The sequence below is a fragment of the Kogia breviceps genome, chromosome 15 (genome assembly GCF_026419965.1).
Source record: "Kogia breviceps isolate mKogBre1 chromosome 15, mKogBre1 haplotype 1, whole genome shotgun sequence".
NCBI lineage: Eukaryota > Metazoa > Chordata > Mammalia > Artiodactyla > Physeteridae > Kogia > Kogia breviceps.
The window spans coordinates 16,309,006-16,328,124 of NC_081324.1; the positions used below are offsets into that span (position 1 = coordinate 16,309,006).

The 19,119-nt window shown below is 43.1% G+C and overlaps 1 protein-coding gene across 3 annotated transcripts in view; it reads left to right on the forward strand.

Annotated features, from left to right (window-relative positions):
* Positions 1-19,119, forward strand: part of ATP8B1 (ATPase phospholipid transporting 8B1) — a 112,824-nt gene that overhangs the window by 33,341 nt on the left and 60,364 nt on the right. For 2 of the 3 annotated variants that reach the window (XM_059040437.2, XM_067015224.1), the window contains exon 2: positions 16,342-16,544. In XM_059040437.2, the coding sequence (XP_058896420.1) occupies positions 16,364-16,544 (181 nt within the window). In that variant the 5' untranslated portion in view covers positions 16,342-16,363. Of the gene's footprint in view, positions 1-16,337; positions 16,545-19,119 lie in introns of all 3 variants that reach the window. The other variant, XM_067015223.1, reaches the window with a different exon arrangement.

Genomic DNA, 19,119 nt, shown 5'->3' on the forward strand with positions numbered 1-19,119 from the left:
AACTTTGGGTCTTGAGTGTAGCTTGGCTTTTCACTGACTGTAGGATGACAGAGTACGTGTGTCACAGCTCAAATATTGAGGAATGGCCAATTGTAAATCCAGAGCATAGTCTTTTCAGAGTGCTTTAAAAATGTGCTTTAAAAAGATTTTAATTTGTTCCAGATATCTAACGTTCAAATCCATGTAGAATTTAAAGGCTTTTAAGTAGTTTTTTTCTTGGATTATGTTGTGAGCATATTAATTCCTGGCGTGGCTATGAAGATTGAATGATTACTTAAGCCCCTCATTTATTGATTGACTTATTGACGCTCTTTATTCTTACACTACTTTTTTTTTTTTTTTTTAAAGAGCTCTGAGCAGTCAGGAGGATTATTGTGTTGAAATATTAAGTTCAGAACAGTGAGATTTGCTGCTTGTTGGGAGTTTATCCCTGGCATTGACTGATGATGGACAGTTGAGGGTTTGCTCTGGAGAGTAGAGGTGGGGTAGGAGGTGATGGGGAGAGAGTCCTCTGAACAACTCAGCCAGGGCCTGCTTCCTGCCCAGCCCATCTTCCCGACTCAACTCAGAGTTCCATAGCATGCCTGCACCTTAACCAGGTGAGGTCACATGTTAACTATTACAAAAGTTTATTAGCGTTAGTAACAGTATGATAAAAGTTATGAATAGTAAGATGATAACAGTTGGGTTGAGGAAGTAATTTTTCTGTGTCAATAGAGCAAGTCCTTGCAGGAGGTGAGGGCTGAAGTCTGGGCCTTTGGAGAAGGTTGGCATGTGAAAGAGCAAAAAATACTCGAATGTATTTTGGTTGGTGGTTTTACGTGTTGTTTCAGTTCAGCGTTTAAAAAGAATGTTCTCTCAGTATTACATGCCCTTGTGTTCGGGGTGGAGTACGTGTGGGAGAGGGTAGGTCTTGCTAAATCCAATGCAAGCCTCCTCACCACGTGCTAATGCTCCCAGAAAGGTGCACAGAATCTCCGTAAAGGGAAGCAAATATTGACCAAGAGGAGAAGAAAGTTTAGAATGAATTGGCATTTTTTCCTGGGGCCATGTTTTTTAAGAGATGGAGTAAAAAGCTTTTTAAATTGGCACTCTTTAAAACCTCAAAACATTTTGCAGCTGTTTTAATAAATGTTGGACACCTCTGTAGGTTTTATGTTTTCTCTTAAAATGCAAATCAGAATAGATGTTTGTAGGAGGCCTGCATCAGTCATTCCTGTTTGAGCAGCCTGCCCTTATTTGCTGCAATACCAGTTGTTTCTTCCCGTTGTTCACTTCAATAACTTGTAACCTAGTTAAGTGGCAGAAAAGTAGCATGTCTTATGTTTGGGTAATTAGGAGAGAGAAAACAGAACACGGTCATTGGGCTTCCCTGGTGGCGCAGTGGTTGGGAGTCCACCTGCTGATGCAGGGGACGCAGGTTCGTGCCCGAGTCCGGGAGGATCCCACATGCTGTCGAGCGGCTGGGCCCATGAGCCACGGCCGCTGAGCCTGCGCGTCCGGAGTCTGTGCTCCGCAACGGGAGAGGCCACAACAGCGAGAGGCCCGCGTACCGGGGAAAAAAAAAAAAAAAAAAAAGAACATGGTCATTTACATCTTAAGTGTATAATTTGTTACAAAAGCTAGCCACTGCTTTCGCTTTTAGGTGCACAGTCATGGTGGGAGGTGCATTCTGAATTTGTAGACAGGCAATATGCAGTATCTGGCTGTGACATCTTCTGTTCCTAGGAATTAAGGAACTTAAAAATTTTAAACCACACATTGAAACAATGTATTAATTTACTATGGCTACTGTAACAAAGTACCATAAACTGGGTGGCTTAAACAATGGAAATCTGTTGTCTTCCAGTTCTAGAGGCTATAGAAGTCCAGGATCAAGGCCATGCTCCCTCTGAAGGTACTAGGGAAGGATCTGTTTCAGGTACTGGAGGGTTAGGACTTCAACATATGAATTTGGGGTGATATTCGTGGCAGGAAGCATGATATGGGGAACAGAGCTAAAGCCCAGGAGTTGGAGACCAGCCAGCCGTGGTGTACCCCAAGTATTTGGCATGCAGTGCAGATCATTTTTTAAAACCTCCTTCTCTATAGGACAAAATTATTTTCAGTTAGCAATCGGGAAATGAAATGAATAAGAATAATTTTCATTTCTGGAAAAGAAACCCAGGCAGTGATGTTTTCTTTTATTAAACTGGAATTCATTTTGAATTTTTGGAGATAAGTCAGAACTCATTGTATGTTTCACTGTTTTAAATTTTGAATGCAAATAAAAACTCCAAGTGGCTACAGAGGGTGATGGAATTGAAGGAAGCATTCTGTTTTGTGATTGGTTGTTTTAAATTTCATGTCACTCTTCTCTCTCTTGTCTTTATAATTGCTTATTTCAAATCTGCTGCAGAAGCTCAGGCATATGTAATACCAGAGGCTGGAAGACACTTACTGCTGGAAACCAGCCTCAAAGCTGCTGTTGCAACAATACATGCACCTGAACTTGGGTGTGACAGGTGGGCTTCTCAGAATTAGCTTCCATAGAATCCCACATTTATTGTAGATAAGTAGTATTTTTTTTTTAAGTTTACCTATATATTATTAAAATTGAGCAGAAACTACAACAGAAAGATTTTTGAGAGGAGTGTTTTATCACTGACATCCATTCATGGCGATAATAATGTAAGAAACACTATGACTTTTTAGTTGGTTTTGCTACTGTTTTTGAAGCTTCTACAGGGAATGCACTTCCTTATTACCTGCAAGCTGGGCTAACCAAACTCCCTACCCCTTGTAGGTCCCTGCAGTGGCAGCCTGACCCTGACTAGCTGTGGGAATGTGAATGAGTCACATTAAACGATTCTGCACCCAATTCTAATGTGTGTGTGCTTTTCCCACACTACTAAGCAATTCTCTAACACCAGCTGGCTGTCCTACAATTCGACATAATTCTGACACTGTCCATTGTACCTGAAGATAACATCAGACCCCACAGGTTAAGGGCTCAGTCCTACAACACTGCTCTCCCCACAACTTCAGACACCAATAGCATGTCCAGGTTGTCACCTGTGCTTCTGACCTACCAGCTACAGATGGGAGGTTCCAATGACCCCCTTTTGGGGTTCAATTAATTTGCTAAAGCAGCTCACAGAACTGAAATATTTTGTTTGTTCTAGATCACTGGTTTATTATAAAAGACTATAACTCAGTAATAGCCCGATGGAAGAGATGCATTGTACAAGTTATGGGGAAAGGTGCGCTCTCTCTTCCCAAATCTCTACCTGTTCACCAACCCAGAAGCTCTTCAAACCTCTCCTTTAGGGCTTTAATGGGACTTCATTACATCGATGTGACTGGTTAAATCATTGCTATTGGTGATTGATTCAACCTGTAGCCCCTTTCCCAATCCCTAGGTGCCTTTCTAAAGTCACCTCATTAAATAGCAGAAGACACTTTTGTAACTCTCACCACTCAGGATATTCCAAGTTTTTAGGAGATCTGTCCCAGGAAAAGGACAAAGACCAAATATATATTTCTTATTGTAAATCATGATATCACACACATCTCTCGTTCTTAGTTCCTGGGAGAATGGGCCAAGGCAGTGGTCGTTATTTTTTATTTTTATTTTTTTTTGGAAAGCCATAGTTCTTCAAATAAAAATTCTACAGTACACCATAGATTTAAAAGAGATGGCTGGCTTCCCTGGTGGTGTAGTGGTTGAGAATCTGCCTGCCAGTGCAGGGGACAGGGGTTCGAGCCCCGGTCCGGGAAGATCCCACATGCCGCGGAGAGGCTGGGCCCGTGAGCCATGGCCACTGAGCCTGCGCGTCCGGAGCCTGGGCTCCGCAACGGGAGAGGCCACAGCAGTGAAAGGCCCGCGTACCGCAAAAAAAAAAAAAAAAAAAAAAAAAAAAAGAGAGCCTGCGGCTGAACTACTGAGCCCCTCTGCCCTAGGGGCTCTTCTAAGGACACTGCCAAGGGACACCTTTGGGAAACCACGTGACCAGTCAGCGCAGGGGGCTGGATGGGGGTAGAAGGCAGGAGCCAGGCTCCAAGGACTTCTTCCTCCCAGGTAAACAGAGGGCAAAAGGCATTTAATATAAAGTCAGAGACCCGGATTCTAGGTGACAGTGAGGAATTCTCTTGTAAGGGTGAACCCACGCTTGCCAGTAGTGACCTCCATTTTATGCCCCTCCCCCTTGCTCAGTTTCCTCAGAGGTCAGACCTTGAGTCGAGAGATCCGAGGATGTTGAGGGCATCCTGGCTGGGCACACGCCCATACTAGCTCCAACACAAAGTTAACTGTGTGTCTCTTAGTTATACGTCTCCTTAGCTATAAATTGGATTAATTATCTCTTCTCCAACTTACCCCATGGTGATGCTATTAGGTACCATTAAGGCACTGAGTGTTGTGGCTAAGAGCATAAACTTTCAATAAGGAATTTTATCCCATGTACCTCCTATATGCCCTTGGGCAGAGAACTTAACCTCTCAATGTCAGTTTCCTCATCTGTAAAGTGGCGATAACAGTTTGACCCTCAGCAAATGAAATAAAATAGTACATGCCAAGCTCTCAGCTCAGTGACGGATACACAGAATGTGTAGTCAGCTACCTTTAAACACTCACCACCATCACCCTCGGAAAACACTGGAAGCTTTGGAAGCTCTGTAAGTATTCTCATAAATCCTTAAATCTATCAGATCTGTAGAAACTTACACACTTCTGTTAGCTGACCTGTCCAAAAATCTGAAAGCCAGAACAGATAGTTAGAATCGCTGACCATCTGTAGGAAACTCTGGAGATCATTCAAACCAAATGTGTTTCCAAGGGACATATAAAATATTAACCATGTGTTTGCAGTATGATCTTGGTCCAAAACTTTGGGTGTGAATTCAGCTGCCTGGGAAGAGTTTGTAATCTAAGTTGTGTCCTCTAAGGTGGCTTTAAATACAGCAGGGGAGACAGTAATGAAATATCAGCTGTGGCCTTCATCCCTTCAATTTCTGGGACCCAGAATTTGTGAAGATGTTAATGTTCAAATGGACCGAGAAGTAAGACTCCATGACCAGGCATAGACATTCATGAAACCATGACAGTGTCTTTTTTTTTTTTTTTTTTTTGGCTGCTTTGGGTATTTGTTGCTGCACGTGGGCTTTCTCTAGTTGTGGCAAGCAGGGGCTACGCTTCGTTGCGATGTGCGGGCTTCTCATTGCGGTGGCTGCTCTTGTTGCAGAGCACGGGCTTCAGAAGTTGTGGCTCGTGGGATCTAGAGCGCAGCCTCAATAGTTGTGGCGCACGGGCTTAGCTGCTCCGCAGCATGTGGGATCTTCCTGGACCAGGGATTGAACCCTGCATTGTCCCCTGCATTGGCAGGCGGATTCTTAACCACTGTGCCACCAGGGAGGTCCCCATGACAGTGTCTTGAAAAGGTACCAAGTAGGTGCCCTGATCATCCTTGATGTATCAATCATACATACTGTCTATTTAAACCTTGAAACATTTACGTATGAATATATGGAAAATATAAAACATCTTTACATATAAAAAATATTTTTTTACAAAAAAATACAAGGGAGTTTGTATTTTCAGTTGAGGCCACAGACCTTTTGGATGTCTATTATGATGGAATGAGGAAAAACTAACATTTTAAATCATTTTGTCACTGGACCTCTGTCCAGGGCTCTTGAGGTCTGTTTTTATTGCGTGCAGCCTGGAAGTTTAGTGAAGGTCGGTAGTTTGGGGTCTCCATTGGCACAGAGGGCTGTAAGGAAAAAAATGGGCCCAGACTAGATTTCATGGCATTTCATCATCCTTAGGAGAGAATTGGGATCTTATATTGACTAATGCACCGGGAAGGTATGTTGAGATGAAAGATAAAAAGGTAGGTTTCATCTCTCCTGCCCTGACATGCAAACCATCCCTTTTCAGGGCTCAGACCACCTGGGGATGAAAGCAACCTGCGTTCACTCCTGCTTTTGGTTTTGTAATCATTTGCAAAGAGAGAGGATTGATAGTAAGAAAGCGTGGCTGGGCGTGGTCCTGATACCCTGACACATCTTTTCTCTCCCTTGAAACAGCTCTGTGACAAATCTTAAGAGATTTGGGGGCAAACACCTGGTTGAAATCTCATTCTGTGACCCTGGTGGAGTCACCTAACCTCTATAAAGCCTGCAAAATGAGGATAATACCTGCTTTTTAGGTATGTTGTGAGGATTTCATGAAATGAGCCCAGCACATTAAGTAACTGCTGAACAGGCTTCAGATGTAAGGGTGGGTAGGTATTATCAATTGTTGATTACTTTAGAAGAAAAACACACACAGTGGGTTTCTTCTTCCAGAGCAAAAATTCTTTTCCAAAATACACATGTATGTGTTATTTACAAAGCTGCAGTAATAGGACACAATTATGATTTCTGTCTTTCCCCCAATTTGATGTTGTATTTAAAGCATTTCCTCTGTTTCTAGGGGTGTCATTTTTAATGGATACTCTAAGATAATAATTTATAAAACCATTATCCTGATGGACTTTCCAATGGTCTCTATTCCTGCTTTATATAGCTGACAACAAGAGTCCAAAATTTTTCTATGAATAGAGTGATTTTACTTGTTGAATTGTTTCTGTTGGAAATGTTTCTATAAATGAGATTATTGGGTCACATGTTATAAATATCTTTAGTGTTATTGGGACAAAGTGTTGCTATACTGTTTTCCATTGGAATGTAGCAATTTCAATGTCAGCAGCAGGAGGCGTGTGTGTGTGTGTGTGTGTGTGTGTGTGTGTGTGTGAGAGAGAGAGAGAGAGAGAGAGGGAATTCACTCAGCTTTACAACTGCCCAGCACTAGATGTAGTCATTGAATATTGTTAACTTAATAGGCATAAAGTGTTGTCTTACGTTTTCATCCGTTTGCCCCTCTTTGACTGCTAGTAAGAGTGATCTTTTCCTGTGTGTTTGTTCCCATTTACTTGTTACATCATTTTTTACATTACTTTTTCTATCCTTTTATTCAAACAAGCAGTTCCTATTGAATCTGAATGGGGAATACAAATTGTCTCTTTGTAGAATGAAAAGTTTAAGATTTATATTCAGTTCTGCAAGATTCTGCTGATTCTTATATCCTTCTGTAGTGTAATCTTTCTGTCAATTGCATCCATCCATCAATAGGCTGGTGACTCTTCAAACATGAAAATTAATTCAATTCGACAGACTAACTTGTTATTTCTCCTTGGAGGTTTGGCTTCCAGGCAACTGTCAAATATAAAGCCCCAATGATTTTATATTATTTAAGCACGAATAGAAGTGAAAAACCTAATCACAGAGGCAATAGTAATGAAGTAAAATGGGACCATTGTCCCTAACAAGTAAGGATGACGCTTGAATGTGAAAATGACAATGTTTTTCTCCTGGTACCTTTCAGTATTTATTATCAAAACACACTGTGGATTGAAGCTGTGCTCCAAAGTCAACCTGTGGGGAATTCTGGCATTATTATCCTATGAGAATCCATTCTAGCCTTTTGTTTATTTTTCTTAGTTTTCCAGACAAAAGAATGGCAGCCCCACCCAATCTTAATTTGAAACACATTTTTCTAGTTGGCACCACCCTGTCTCCGGCCTGTGTTCCTTCTGGCTGCGGCTACGTTCACACACTGAGCGTTGTTGCCGAATGTGGCCCCAGAGGTAATAGGACCGAACTGCTTGGTTTTACCGGTGACAAGTGCCTGGGAGATGCTCAGTATCCAGTGTGACCTCTGGATGGTCTCCCTGCCTGGCTCTCACTTCCTGGCCACCCACACTCCCTCCGCTATCAGATTCGTCCTGCTGAAGCATGGGGCAGATCGGATGTCTCTCCTTGCAGATACGTTCAGTGCTTCTGTCCACTGCCTGGAATAAAGCCTCGTCAGGTCCTCGTAGGCGGGGGAAGATGACTCCAACCAGCCTTTCATGAGCTCTGCCCCGATACCCCCTAAATCTTTCAGCCGGGCGGGTGCCTTATATTTACATTCCTGCCGCTGTTTTCACTCTACCTGTTCCTCATTCCTGAAAATGTCTCTCCCATCCATCCAGAGTTCTTGCTCCCCTCTGTGAGTCCCACACACATTGCCCAGCTCAAAACAGCTAGGAAGTGATTATTGATTTCCATACACTCTAATGTGACGTAAAGGGAGAGGCTTTTAAAATTTTACAACTCATCCGGGAAGGAGAGACCTGTCTGTAGACCCCAGGGTTGGCTTTAGTTTGTCAAGTTCTCCATTTCCTTTGCTTACGTTTTTCTGGTGACTTAGGAGGCTCTAAGTTGGTCCGTAGACAAGGAAAGCACTTGCCACTTGCAGTCGGGGAGCAGGCTCTGATGCTTCCTGGACGGAGGAGCTTGAATTCCACTCTGAAGCCGCGGGGCGTGTACTGCACCCCACCTAGCACAGAGCCGGGGAGTGAGGGGGCCTGCATCCAATCTGATGTTACCACTTAGGTAGGAGCTAAATAACCTTGGGAGAGTTCCTTAACCACCTTAGTTTTCTCATTGGTAACATGGCAACGATAGCACCTGGCCACCTGTCTCGGAATAATTCCACGACAATTGTGAGAGAGGATGTATGTGAAAATACTTAGGAGTGAATGGTAAGGGGCAGCCTAGTGGTAACAAGAAGCAGTCATCATTACTAGGATATGCTGGGGAGCCCATGACAGAGTTGGGATGACAGTATCAGAATGAAAAAAACTGCCCTGCCCTTCTCCGAGAGGTCAAAGTTTTGAGGTTTCCCCTGCACCTTTTTTTTTAATTTTTTATTTTTTGGCGGTACGCGGGCCTCTGACTGTTGTGGCCTCTCCCGTCGCGGAGCACAGGCTCCAGACGCGCAGGCTCAGCGGCCATGGCTCACGAGGCCCAGCCGCTCCGCGGCACGTGGGATCTTCCCGGACCGGGGCACGAACCCGCGTCCCCTGCATCGGCAGGCGGACTCTCAACCACTGTGCCACCAGGGAAGCCCACCCCTGCACCTTTTTAAATGGTAGCCATCAGAGGTGTGTGATGTGAACTGGGGGTCGGTCTTCCTTTGTGGCAAAGGGCTCTGGGTAGAGTTTCAGAGGAAAAGAGGATGAAGCTGTGGACCCAGAGAAGCCTTTTCTATCGTGAGTAAAGGCCCTGGCTGACTTGTCCCTACAACGGTGATATTAATGATCCCTTAGTTTTGTGTTAGTTATCCCGGGCTTCTAGGTTTTCTAGGCTTCAGTTTGGGAGGAAATAAAACTTATAACCCCATTTGTCCTAGGAGCAGTAATTGTGTTGTTTCTAGAACAGTATAAAGTTTGAATTTAATCTAGATCTTAGGTAGGTTTTATTACTGTTGGTTCATGAGATTTTTTTTGGTCTAATTACAACGGTCGTCCAGCTTGGCAGATTTTACTCTCAAGAGTATTGAGCAACTAACACAACATTGTAAATCAACTCTACTCCAGTCAAAAATTAATTTCAAAAAAAGAAAGAGTGTTGAGCAGATTCCAAACAGTGTGTGGCATGTGTCTGGACTGACTAGGATAATAGAGATTTCTGCTGCCTCTTCGATGGGGCTCTTCTTTGGAATTACTTGGAAATAAAACCAGCCATATGAGGTGTCTTACCATAGAATTCTTATTATTTGTGATGAATGATATGTGTATTATTTATTGCTACGTAACAAATTACTCCAGAACTTAGAACAACACGTATGTTGTCTTACAGTTTCTGTGGATCAGGAATCTGACCACTGCCTGAGTCCTCTGCTTCAGGGTCTCTCACAAACCTGCAGTTAAGGTGTCAGCACAGGCTGGGGTCTCATCTGAAGGCTGGACTGAGAAAGGATCCACTTCCCAGTTCCTGTGGTTGTTGCCAAAATTCCTTTGCTTTTTTTTTTTAAAATTCAAAAAATGTGCTTATTTGTTCTGGTTTTTTGAGATATAATTGACCTATAACATTGCATTAGTTTAAGGTATACAACTGAATGATTTGATGTATGTCTATATTGTGAAACGATTACTACAGTAAGTTTAGTTAATATCCATCATCTCACATGGTTACAATTTTTTTGTGTGTGATGAGAGCTTCTAAGATCTACTCTTAGCAACTTTCAACTATACACTACAGTATTGTTAGCTATAGTCACCATGCTGTACATGTACAAAATTCATTTCCTTAAGGGTTGTTGGACTGAGGACCCCAGTTCCTTGCTGGCTATTGGCCAGATGCCCACTCAGTTTCTTTCCATATGAGCCTCTCCATAGGATAGCTACTTCATCAAAGCCAGGAAGGGGGTGAGGGAATGAGAGCTGGCTGGCAACAAGGAAGTCACAGCCTCTTATAATCTAATCACGCACAAGACACCCCATTCTGTTGGTTAAAAGCAAGGCATTATATATGTATAGCTGATTCACTTTGTTATAAAGCAGAAAGTAACACACCATTGTAAAGCAATTACACTGCAATAAAGATGTTTAAAAAAAAAAAAAAAGCAAGGCATTATGTCCAGTCCATTCTCACGGGGAAGAGATTACACAAGAGCATGAACACCAGGTGGTGGGATCATTGGAGGCGTCTTAGACTCTGCCTGCCAGAGTTGTAATTTATTTATTTATTTATTTTTATTTTTTGGCTGTGCTGGGTCTTTGTCACGGCATGCAGGCTTCTCTGTAGTTGCAGCATGCGGGCTTCTCTAGTTGTGTGTGGGCTCAGTAGTTGCAGCACGGGGGCTCTCTAGTTGTGGCACACGGGCTCTCTAGTTGTGGCACGTGGGCTTTGTTGCCCTGTGGCATGTGGGATCTTAGTTCCCCGACCAGGGATTGAACCTGCATCCCCTGCGTTGGAAGGTAGATTCTTACCCACTGGACCACCAGGGAAGTCCCCCAGAGTTGTAATTTATTATATTTAGTATGAAACATATAATTAAAACATGCATAGATAGCATAGAGCATATAGAAATATAATACACAAATTTGTTATGTCATGATATATGTTATGTTAAATATTTTGCATTATCAACAATAATAATAAAAATAGGCAAATGAAATGAGGAAAAATCCATTTCAGAAATACCCTTTCTTGTTGAGGACTTTAAAGAGTCATAAAAAAGATGATGAAGAATGAACAAAAATGAATATGGTGAATCTTACTTCCTGTTTAGGCTGGAGTCATCCTGGACTTGAATCAATTTATACCACAGAGATATCATTGATCGGGGACTCTTGGCCTTCCCCAGCCTCTGAGTTGTGTTATGTGTGCAGATCAGACCCTAGCAGTGGCAGAACTCAGCTTTTTTTTTTGTTCCTCCTTTCCCTTCATTTGAATCTAGAAACCTTGTGATAGCAACAAAAGTTTGTGCTTTCATTACTTCTGACTTCAGAGTTTTATTGCAAAGGCAGAAAGGTATTTCTTTGTGCCTGGGTTTCCCTGTTCTCTCTCCTTCAGACCCCCTCCTCCACAAAGGGAATAGAGAATTTCATGAATTCTCTCCTGTTCTCTCTCCTTCAGACCCCCTCCTCCACAAAGGGAATAGAGAATTTCATGAATTCCTTCACTGCACAAGCATTTCATAGCCAATTATTTAAAGATGGCAGGGGTTCAAATTTGGAAATCTTGCCATTTACCCCTCCTGTCTTCTGGGGTTTATGACCAAGAGGGCTGAATACTGCAGAACGCAGGATGGGAAATGAGACCTCTTCCTCCTCCTCCCTTTTTTTAACAGATGAGAAAAGTGAGCTTCCAAAATGGTAATAAAGTGGTGAACAGTAGAGCCATGGTTTGAATCCAGACCTATGTTCTTTCCAATTAATCATGCTGCTTTTCAGCCTGAGCAGGAGCTAAGACATTTTCCTAAGATCATGTGACCAGAAAAATCCTTGAATGCTAAATCACATTGATGACTTTAAAAAAATCCTGATAAATCTTTTGCTTCCTTGCTCTAATATTTATTCACATGTATATCCAATGTCATGATTATAAGCACATGGATTAATGATGAAATACTGCATGGAACTGGGTATTGGCAGATGCATGACCACAGCTTCCTCACACAAAACGGGAGATGATGGTGTGTTGTTACCTCAGGCATTTGGAATTGTGTGTCTTTTCTAGTTAAACAGCTATGCAGCAGTTGAAATAGTACCATTCCCAATCCATAGGGCAACTGTACGATTTAGGGACACTTCCCCACCACTACACCTGGTGGTTTATTTCACATTCTCAAAGCATGCATGATTTATCCGGGTCAATAATGATTTTATGTGACCGTGGGCATTTGATATTGACCACTTCTTTTGTTGCTGTCTCTTATTATCTTTTCTTTTAGTTCAGGGGTCAACAGACTTTTTTTCTGTAAAGGGCCAGATGGTAAATATTTTAGCCTCTGAAGCCATCCGGTGTCTATCACAGCTATTCAACTCTTCTATTGTGCAAAATCAGCCATAAACAGTACATAAAGGAAAGAGCAAGGATGTGTTCTAATAAAACTTTATTTACAAAAACAGATGGTTGCCCACATCTGGCCCTCAGGCTGTAATTTTTCTGACTCCTGTCTAGACTGTAAGTCTCCAAAGGACAGAGTCAAAAGTGCCTCCTGTGTGGTTTCTGGAGAGGCCTCTCTCCTTGGCTGCCATATGGCCTTTCCTCTGTGCACATGCAGAAAGAGAGAGCTCTTGGGTGGTTTATCCTCTTATAAGGATGTGAGACCCGTCGGATTGGGGCCCCACCCATATAATATTATTTAACCTCAGTCACCTGTTTAAAGGCCCTATCTTCAAACACAGTCACGTTGAGGGTTAGGGCTTCAATCTTTGAATTTTAGGGGGAGGCGGTTCAGTCCGTAACCCATAGGAAGGTGGCATGACTCTGGTGGCCGGGTGGAAGTGGATGGTGGGAAGTCCTGTTAGACTCCACCTGCAGCATTTCAGGAGAGAGATGGTGGTACCTGCATTAGGGTGGTGGCTGTGGAGATGGAGAGGAGGAAGTGGGTTGGAGGTAGGTATGTGTTTGGGGAGAAATGACAGGCCTTGCTGTGTCCTGGGGCTGTCACACATAATTTACTTACCCCGTATCCCTCAATAACCTGGACGATGGTTTGGTTCCCAGTGCCTCCGGTAGCAGTCTGCGCCTAGCAGGTGCTCAGTGGAGGTTGAATAAGTGCACAGGAGTCTGTGACGTGCTGGAGTGGTGGGAAGAGACATTACAAAGTTTCCAAATCCATGTATGTAGTGCCTGCTTTACCGAGATCGTGGTTAGACCTGGAAAGCTGCTTTATGCCACCTAGGGCTTCCAAAAAATGATTTCTAGCTAACTTTTCTTTGGTAGCCTAAGATGGCAGAGCTATACTATTCCATGAGTGTCTGCATTACACCCATATACATACAGCAAAGAACTTCCCGCTCAGCTTAGAGGTCCCCACCCAGCCTTCCAAGTCAGCTTCCCAGATCTGGCCTGTGGCAGGTGCTTGGCCGGTGAGTTGCTTGGTTGTGCAGTGGTTTGGCTTTCTTTGGATCCCGTGCTTGTGGTTGTAAATCTATTCCTTTTTGTTTGTCTCCTCCTTCAACCTCGAAGGACTGGATTCGGGATGGATTCCATCTTATATCTTTTTTTTTTTTGGCTACACCATGTGGCTTGTGGGATTTTAGTTCCCTGACCAGAGATCGAACCCAGGCCCTCCACAGTGAGAGCACGGAGTCCTAACCACTGGACCACCAGGGAATTCCCTGGATCCAAATTTTAAATTATTTATTTATTTATTTATCTATGGCTGCGTTGGGTCTTCATTGCTGCGCACGGGCTTTCTCTAGTTGCAGCGCGCGGGGGCTACTCTTTGTTGTGGTGCACGGTCTTCTCCTTGTGGTGGCTTCTCTTGTTGCGGAGCATGGGCTCTAGGTGCGTGGGCTCAGTAATTGTGGCTCACAGGCTCTGGAGCACAGGCTCAGTAGTTGTGGCTCACGGGCTTAGTTGCTCCACGGCATGTGGGATCTTCCCAGACCAGGGCTCGAACCCATGTCCCCTGCATTGGCAGGTGGATTCTTAACCACTGCCACCAGGGAAGTCCCCCTGGGTCCAACTTTAACATGGGAAATAAGCATGGAGACCCTTGGCAATAATGATAACAAAATGATCACTTACAAAATGTGTCTACAGGATGCACTTAATGCCACTGACCTGGATACTTAAAAACGGTTAAAATGGTATATTTAGTTGTGTATATGTACTACAATAAAGAAACTATCTCTGAGATGCTTTCAGACTTTTCAGTATTTTCTGTGCCCCTGTAATGGAGAGATTAGATCCTAACCCTGCCACAGCTGAGCCTCAGTCTCCTCATCTGAAAGATGGGTAGATAACATCTCCCTCACAGGGTTTTCCTGCTTGACAGAAAGTAGGTGTTCAATAAATGGTCACCACTTTTATTATGTTGGTTCTGAAAAATTTCTGGTGAAAGTCTGCCTTTGAGAGTTTGGGAATTTTTTAAGGAGTATTTTAAAATATTAGCTAAAGCATAAAACCACAAGTAGGGCCAATTAAACACATGTAAAATCCCAAGAAATAGTCATTTACTAACCCGCAGAAAATTGGGAGAGAGGAAAAATGTTTTACTTGGCAGTTAAAGGTTTTAACTGTGAATCTGCCTGTGCTTAAGTATAACCATATTTTGTAATAGTCTAATATTTTACTTCCCAGTGAGGGGCAGATGCATTATTAGAAGTGATTTTTGGAGATGGAAAAGGCAACAGGGATAGATTCCCCACACTGTTCCATTTGTTATTATAAAACACAGTTTTTCTAATTATGGAAAGAATTGTTAACAATAACAGCGACTGACGTTTGAGTACTTTCTAGGCTAAATACCAAATCGAGCACTTTACGTGTATCATCCCACTGAGAACCATGCATATGGCAGTTGTTGGAATTTTGGAAAATGAAAAAATGCGAATAACTGGGACTGTTCTGTACACGGGGCTTGTTAACTCACCTTTCAACTAAATGTGTTTGGGTTTTTGCAATGTCATTAAAAACTTGTCCCACCGTGATCTAAATTGTTTTGCACTGTCCCATTGTGTGAGGATGCCACAATTTATTTACGCAGTTGCTAATCATTGGATATCCACGTTGCTTCTGGGTTTTGTTTTAAATAATATTGGACAAATTCCTCACATAAGTATTTGAATGTTCTCCTAGATGTACACCTATGGTTATAAAAATTTAGATGTTCAAGATGCTAGATTTGGTATAAAGCGTGCAGCCAGCGAAATAGTTCCACTCAAGGCAACTAACGCTTGATGAAAATATCTTAACTGTAACATAAACGTAGAATATAAAAGATGTCTTCTTGGAAAGCAATTGCTCTTGCTTCAAAATTTCAGTAATTATCGTACAAGTTATCCAACGTTGCAGAGGTTTGGTTTTCTCCTCTGTAGAGTACAAATAACAATACCACCTTCACTAGGGTGGTATAGGACGTTTCAAGGAGCCAGTGTTTATAAAGCATTTCATGCGGAGTCCCGCATGCAGTTAACACTAAATAAATGTGAGCTGCCTTTATTAATGATATTGAGTACATGTCGGTAGGAAGCTTATGTAAATAATGCCAGGTTGTATGTCTGTCCTCACAAAGCCTGGGGTATTAGTGTAAATATTTTCCTAATATAAATATAACTGAGGTTGTACTTGGCACTTATAAAACTTTATACTGTGGTGTATACACAAGCACAAATTTTAAATATAGGGAGTGGGTGGTGGCAGTCAGACAGTGGGCTAGGATGTGCTTTCAAGAAGTCGTTAGTAAAGTTTGAGGACCTAAGCTTGTATTTAAATGCATCACAGAGTAAAAGCTCAGAATATTAGTGTTAGCAGAAACCAGGTATCTTAGGACAGTGGTTTTCAAACTTTGCCAGCAGTCCACAGTTTCCAAAAGAAATTCATTTCCATGAAGACCCACAATGCAAATAAATGTATATATGTGTCTGTTTTGTAAAACTGTTCCCCAAACAGTACTAATTCTTTTTATGCGAGCTGTACTCGGATATTTTAAAATCTGTTTCACTTTATTTTAATGTTGGTTGTGAGCCAATTAAATTAATTTTGCTGGGTAGAGACCCACGATTTGAAACACAACCTTAAAAAAAAAAAGTTTGCAGCTACATTACGGTTGTAAATTCTCACCCAAGCATTTAATCAATAATGAATGGTTTTGTTGTTATTTGCATGATAATTTGAACTTCGGAATCATTATTCAGGCATATTTCCATGTTAGTCAGGTTCTGTTAAAAGCCTTGTAACCAAATGCAGGCAGAATTCAACCAAAAACTGGGTATGAGTCATATTTCATTCTGGTTTCCCTTTCTTTTAAGCCAGGTAGTTCCAATTTGCCAGCAGAATGAATAGAGAAAGAGATTCAGAAACGACAGTTGAGGAGGATTCTCAGCCTAATGACGAAGTGGTCCCTTACAGTGATGATGAAACAGAAGATGAACTTGAAGACCAGGAGCCTGCGGTGGAACCAGAGCAGAATCGAGTTAACAGAGAAGCAGAGGAAAACCGGGAGCCATTCAAAAAAGGTAACACGCTGGGACCTGGAAATGAGGTACTTGTCCGTCCTCACGAGGGCAGTGGCAACAGGTGCAAAGGACAGATGGTCCAGGAGGCATCTTCCTTCTCTTAGCTTCAGATGAAACCTGAAGCGCTTGGAAAAGTACACATTGTCCTCGGTGTGGTAGGGCCGGTGGACCATAGCTGACAAGTTCTGCAGAGGAAATAGGTCTTGCTTCGTGCCTGTAAATTTAGAAGGAAGCTGAGTGTGGAAGAATTTGCTTGTTACCATACCCAAGAACATTGGAGTCACCATACCTTTGGTTCAGTCATTTGTGAATATAAAAGGGTTTTGACTCTCCAGTTAAAAAAAAAAAAAAGAAAAAAGAAAAAAAATTTATGGGTCTGTGATGCAACAAACTGTGCTCCCTGCCTAGAATCAGGGCAGCTTCAAGGCAGGTCTAGACCACGGATTGGCAGACGTTTTCTGTCAGGGGCCAGGTAGTAAATATTTCAGCCTTCGTGAGTCATACGGTCTCTGTCAAAACTACTCAGCGTTACTGATGTTTCTTGAAAATGGCCATAGACAGTCTGTCATTTAGGGTAATAGAACGTAGCTGACTTGTATGATTTTGCTTTTTCCCTTGTGGCTTTTCTGTTTCATTTCCTGCTGGTTCTCCCACCCGGGCAAACTTTACACGTGTTCTTTTTTTTCTTTGCTCCGTGAGGAAGCTGATCCTTTTCTCTTTCGACCCCAGATCTGCTCCAGATTTCAGGTTGAAAATGTTTTCCTCCACGTATTTGCATTCCAGCTAAATAACTTCAGTTTCCCATTCACAGAAATCTCTAGGAAATTGTTCTACTTCTGACTCTCCACATGCACCTCTCCCAGCCTCAATCAGAATAACCTCTGGTTTTATCTGGTTTCCCCAGAGCCTCTGTCATTGCCCATTTGCCCTTCCGGAAGCCTGCTTTCCTTATGTCACTCCCTGCCTGTCTCTCCCTCCAGGATTCTGCTGCCTGTTAAGGTGTGTCCCCCCCCCCCACCCGCCCAACAGGTTTCACCTGTAGAAAAAGGGACAAAGCGTGAAATCCCACTTGTGGGGTTGTGCGTGTGCCACAAGGGCCCCCTGCCACCACCGCAGGCTCCAAAACCTGGGAAGGCCATTGTCTCGAGTCTATTGTTTTCCCATCCTCCGCTTTCCATATCAAACATTTAGAATTATCAGATCTTACTGTGGATTTCTGGCTGTAATTTTCAGCTATTGAGTACAAGTGCTTTCTGCCTTGAAGCAGAAGGCACTAAAATCACGCTAATCGAGCTACGGTGCAATGGAATCACTGCCAATCTGAACAGGAATGTGGCGTCTGTCATAACACGTCCAGACTGGATATTGTTCGGGCTGAAGTAGCCTGACGAGTTAGAACGGGGAGTTCTAGCTGATCGCCCAAATAGTATGTAAAGTGTTTCTTCCTCATTCCTTCTCTCACCGTGCTTCTCAGTTTCGTATCTCTGCCATAGGTGGGTATCTGATGAGCTGGCATTGCAGTTCTCTAGGGGTGAACTTTGCTGTTGGTGCTGGGTGCCATGTTATCCGATGTGTGGTCCGGGACAAGGCAAAGGGATGGGGTTGCGTGCCTTCGGAAATGTCAGAGGGGCACGTAGTGGGCGGCAACTCTCACCTCTGTTTTTTTCCAACTCTGCCTTCACATTCTGCTGCCCCGGGCTCTTTCTGATCGTTCAGTTCACAGGTCGTATTTCTTGTACATTTCCAGCCCCAGAGCACAGGCATTGAGGGAGCCGGGACTTGATCTTGGCTCCAGAGTCTTTTCCAGTGATGGTTTATATTTCTAGGGGAATTTGGTGGTTTTCAAAAACCCTTGTCAAGTGACTTAGCCTGTGACTTTAAAAAACATTATTATCATTGTTATTAATTTCTTTTTGGCCTTGCTGCGCGGCTTGTGGAATCTTAGTTCCCCGGCCAGGGATTGAACCCAAGCCACAGCAGTGAAAGTGCCGAGTCCTAACCCCTGGATCACCCGGGAATTCCAAAAACATATTATTTTTCTAACACCTCTGTGTGCCCTTTCCAAACACAGAGAGGGCATTTATTAAGTGCTAGACCTCCTTACTTCCGTTCCCTCGTCCGCCCTGTGTCCCCTACGGCCGCCCTGCTTCCTCCCCCCCCACCCCAACATCTCCCTTCCTCCCTTCTTTCTCTGCATTCCTCTCCCCTTTTAATTTTTCTCCCATATTCTAACTTGGGCATTTTCCCAGTGAAGGTCAGTGTCGCTCTGACTTTCCTTTTTGACTATAATCTGTCTGTCTTGACATTTTACGTGAAGGACAATTTTCTTCAAAGAATTCACTTCTTAAGAACACTGGAGCGTGAGTCACTCTGCGCAAAGTACCATCCAGTTGAGGGACACCGGGGACCCAGGCCTATTACAGCAGAGCAATGTCTAAAAATGTGTGAACCATGTTCATTTTTTAACCATATCCTTTTTTTTTGGTGGGGGTGGGGCTCTGCATTGGGTCTTCGTGGCGGTGCACCGGCTTCTCATTGCTGTGGCTTCTCTTGTTGCGGAGCACGGGCTCTAGGC